Below are 3,585 nucleotides of genomic sequence, written 5' to 3'. Positions count from 1 at the left end.
TGGCGGCCAGGAAATCGGAGTCGGTCCAGTTTGCTCCCTCGCCTCCAGCCCAGGACGGGGCTGCACTGAGGGAGGCCCTTTGCCCTTAAAAGGCCTGGTTCTGTCGGGCCTGGTGCCACCTGCCTCCTGCAGGGCTGTCTGCACCTCCGCCCCTGAGCCGGCGTGGCTGTGGCCGCTGGAGCTGGTCTCTGAGAGGCCTTCCAGCCCGAGCGGCTCCATCCCGGCCAGGCTGCCCCCTGGGTCCTGTGCGGGGGTCCCCCCCCAGCTCCCCTGTGGGCCTTTCCTGCCGAGTTCAGTGCACGTCACAGGCCCGTCCACCTTCCAGAGTCACACCAGGCGCCACTGGCTCAGGGCCCCTCAGGCCAGGCCAGCCCACCAGGAAGGCTGCTGGGGTGGGGGGACCGCCAGCTCCTTCTCCTTTGGGTGAACGAGGCCCCCCCGTTGTAAAGGTCAGAGGCCGGGCTGCCCCCCGCATACCTAGTTCCCACGCTCATTCCGCCAGGTGGGCAGAGGCCCTGGAGGAGGAAGTGGCTGAGGCCGTGCAGCTGGTAAGGGCAGGGCCTGGGCAAGCCCATGCCCACCCCGCTGACCCCACGGGTCTGGAGGAGGCTCGGCCGGCTGCACCGGTCACCAGGGTGGGGGAGGGGTGCAGAGAGGCAGGCGACAGGGCCCTGGCCTGCAGGAGACCCTGCTCACCTGGGCCGGGGTCACCCTCGTCCCCGGGGGCAGCACTAACGGTGGGCTCCCTCCCCCCGCAGTCCTGGCACAAGTCCTGCTTCCGCTGCGCCAAGTGTGGCAAAGGCCTGGAGTCCACCACCCTGGCCGACAAGGACGGGGAGATTTACTGCAAAGGTGGGTGTGGCATCGAGCTCCGGGCCCGGAGGCCTTGGGGTCGGGCCCTGAGCATCTCGTAGACGCCCCACCTGACAGAGGAGGCAGCCCAGAGGGAGGCCTGGCCAGAGCCCCGGGGCACATGGGCTGGGTGGGCAGAGCGGGTGCCCAGCCCTGGTCCAAAGCTGTCCCCGCAGACAGCTCTGTCCTCTCTGTTGAGGGGGATGGACAGGGCGGGGCCAGGACCCTCCTCGCTGTGGGGTTGGGGGGCTGCAGAGGTGGGGTGCGGGGACGTCACTGCCGCAGAGGCCCTGTGGGCACTCGGGGTGGCATGTCTGCAGGGGGTCTCTCTCCTCTCCGCAGGATGCTACGCTAAGAACTTCGGGCCCAAGGGCTTCGGCTTCGGGCAGGGAGCGGGCGCCCTGGTCCACTCGGAGTGAGGCCGCCTGCCCTCCCCTCCCTGCCACGTGCCGTCTCCACCACCCGCTCCCCGCAGCCTCGGCCACCCCCTGGGATGCCTCTCCTCAGCCCTGCCCCATGCACGTCACCAGTGACCGGAACTCGGTGTCTGGCCCCCTCTGGTTTGGGGGCAGCCTGAGTTCCCCCCTCAGGGGCTCCCCCTGCCCGGGGTCTGCGCCGTCACCGGCAGGAGTCTCCGCGGTTTTAGCCTCCCACACCAGCCCGCAGGCCTCCGTTCTCAGCCTCCTTGGCTGAGCGTCCACCATCATCGGAGCCCACATCTCGGGGCCCAGAGGGGAGGCTGTGGTTCCCGACCGCAAAGCTTCTCTTCTGCGAGAAAGAGGGCGTCCCTCAGAACAGGCCTGGGAGTCCCCCCAGCTCAGGAGTCACCAGGGCGGGGGAGGGGACCGAGAGGCATAAGACACCTCTCCCCTAGGCCATGACCTTGAGACTGTGACCTTGAGGCCATGACCTTTGAGTCTGACCTTTGAGGTTGTGACCTTGAGGCTGTGGGGAATTGGTGTCCTTCCCCGGGGGGTGGGAGAACACCCAGGTCTGAGAACCCCAGAGTCCACACATAGTCTGACCTCCCCAGCTCCCGGTTTGATGGGGGTCCCCATGAGACACCCCAATACCCACCCCTGTGTATCAGAGGCCCAACTCTGAGGGGAGATGGCTCCGCCCCTGACCCGGGGTCCGGGGCTGTGGTGACAGCGGGCCCCCGTCCACACACACCCAGCCCAGTGCCCCGCTGCCATGCCGCTCGCCCTCACACGGAGGCAGCCCCAATCCTCGTCTGGACACCCCTCCCCTCTGCACCCAGAGCTCAGGACCTTCCTGCCCACGCAGGGGTCTCGCCCCGGCTGCCCTCCCCTCCCCTCCCCTCCCCGGGACCCTCTCTGGCCACGTCACCCCTCCCTTCCAGGCCCCCAGGTCAGAGCAGCAGGAGCAGGGAGGGGTGGCCGCGATGCTCCCAGGGACAGAAAGAGGACTAGACGGATGGAGCTGGGCCTGGAGGGCTGCGGGGCTGGGCTGTACTCAAGCTGACCCCCCACTTGGTCAATAAAAGCCATCAGAACGGAGCTCTGGTGTCAGGTCCGCATCACGCCTCTGCGGGGGGCGGGGTGGGTGTCAGGAGGGAGCCGATTGGAGACTCCATAGGCAGGAGGAGCGGGGGTCTGGGAATGGAGGGGTTTGTTCTTGTGCTACAGCAGGAAGTGGTTCTAACTGAACCCCACATCTGGGAATGGCACTGTGGGCTTTTCTTTTTTATTAATATATTTTTATTGATTTCAGAGAGGAAGGGAGAGAAAGGGAGGGAGAGAAGCATCCATGATGAGAGGGAATCATGGATCGGCTGCCTCCTGCACGCCCCCCTAGTGGGGATCAAGCCCACAACCCGGGCATGTGCCCTGACCGGGAATCGAACCCTGACCTCCTGGTTCATGGGTTGACGCTCAACCGCTGAGCCACACCGGCCGGGCAAGGACTTTGGAATTTGAGGGGCTCAGCAAGGCCCCAGAACTCCCGGGCTGGAAAGCCCCAGGTGAGAGGGGAACTCGGCCATGGGAACTTCCCTGTGAGATCGAGAGCTCGCTCTGCCCGGGGACGGAGGGCAGGGACTCGCCCACTCCCAGCCCTGTCGGGCCCTGCCTTCCTCCCTGCAGCCTGCTCTAGTAACACACTGCGGACGGACGGGGTGGCCCATCAGCAACAGAAATTCATTCCTCACGGCCCGGCCGGCCTGGCTCAGGGGTTGAGTGTCAACCTATGAACCAGGAGGTCACGGTTTGATTCCCGGTCAGGGCACATGCCCGGGTTGTGGGCTTGATCCCCAGTAGGGGGCGTGCAGGAGGCAGCTGATCCATGATTCTCTCTCATCATTAATGTTTCTCTCTCTCTCCCTCCCTCTCTGAAATCAATAAAAATATATTAAATTTAAACAAAATAAAACAACGAGCAGATACTTTACTAGTAATAGCAACAAGCCTCCTGAACATCACACCCCTACGGCCAGACCCAACCTTGGCCCTGGCAGACCCCCTCCCTGGCCCTGGGGCGGGACCTAAGCCTGTATGGGACCAATCAGGAGTGCAGGACTAGAGGTCTGGGCCAGGTGACTGACAGGTAACCTAGTGGGGATGGTTCAGAGGGTCCAGCTGAATTCCAGGAAGGGCAAGGTCCCTGGGTCCAGCCCAGGCTGTGGCCCACGGAGTCTCCAGAAGGGTTTGTGCTGGGGGAGGAGGGAGGAGGGATGGGTGGATGGAGGGATGGAGGGATGGAGGGATGGAGGGA

The 3,585-nt window shown here is 64.9% G+C and overlaps 1 protein-coding gene across 1 annotated transcript in view; it reads left to right on the top strand.

Moving 5' to 3' along the window:
- Positions 1-2,372, top strand: part of CSRP1 (cysteine and glycine-rich protein 1) — a 29,793-nt gene extending 27,421 nt beyond the window's left edge. Inside the window, exons 5-6 of the mRNA XM_014533423.1 lie at positions 757-852; positions 1,195-2,372. Coding sequence (XP_014388909.1) covers positions 757-852; positions 1,195-1,271 — 173 coding nt within the window. The 3' untranslated portion in view covers positions 1,272-2,372. The remainder of the gene's footprint in view (positions 1-756; positions 853-1,194) is intronic.
- The last annotated feature ends 1,213 nt before the right edge of the window (positions 2,373-3,585 follow it).

This window comes from Myotis brandtii, unplaced genomic scaffold (genome assembly GCF_000412655.1).
Source record: "Myotis brandtii unplaced genomic scaffold, ASM41265v1 scaffold975, whole genome shotgun sequence".
NCBI lineage: Eukaryota > Metazoa > Chordata > Mammalia > Chiroptera > Vespertilionidae > Myotis > Myotis brandtii.
The sequence above is the reverse complement of the archived record's forward strand: the minus strand, read 5'-3'. Positions and strand labels throughout refer to the sequence as shown.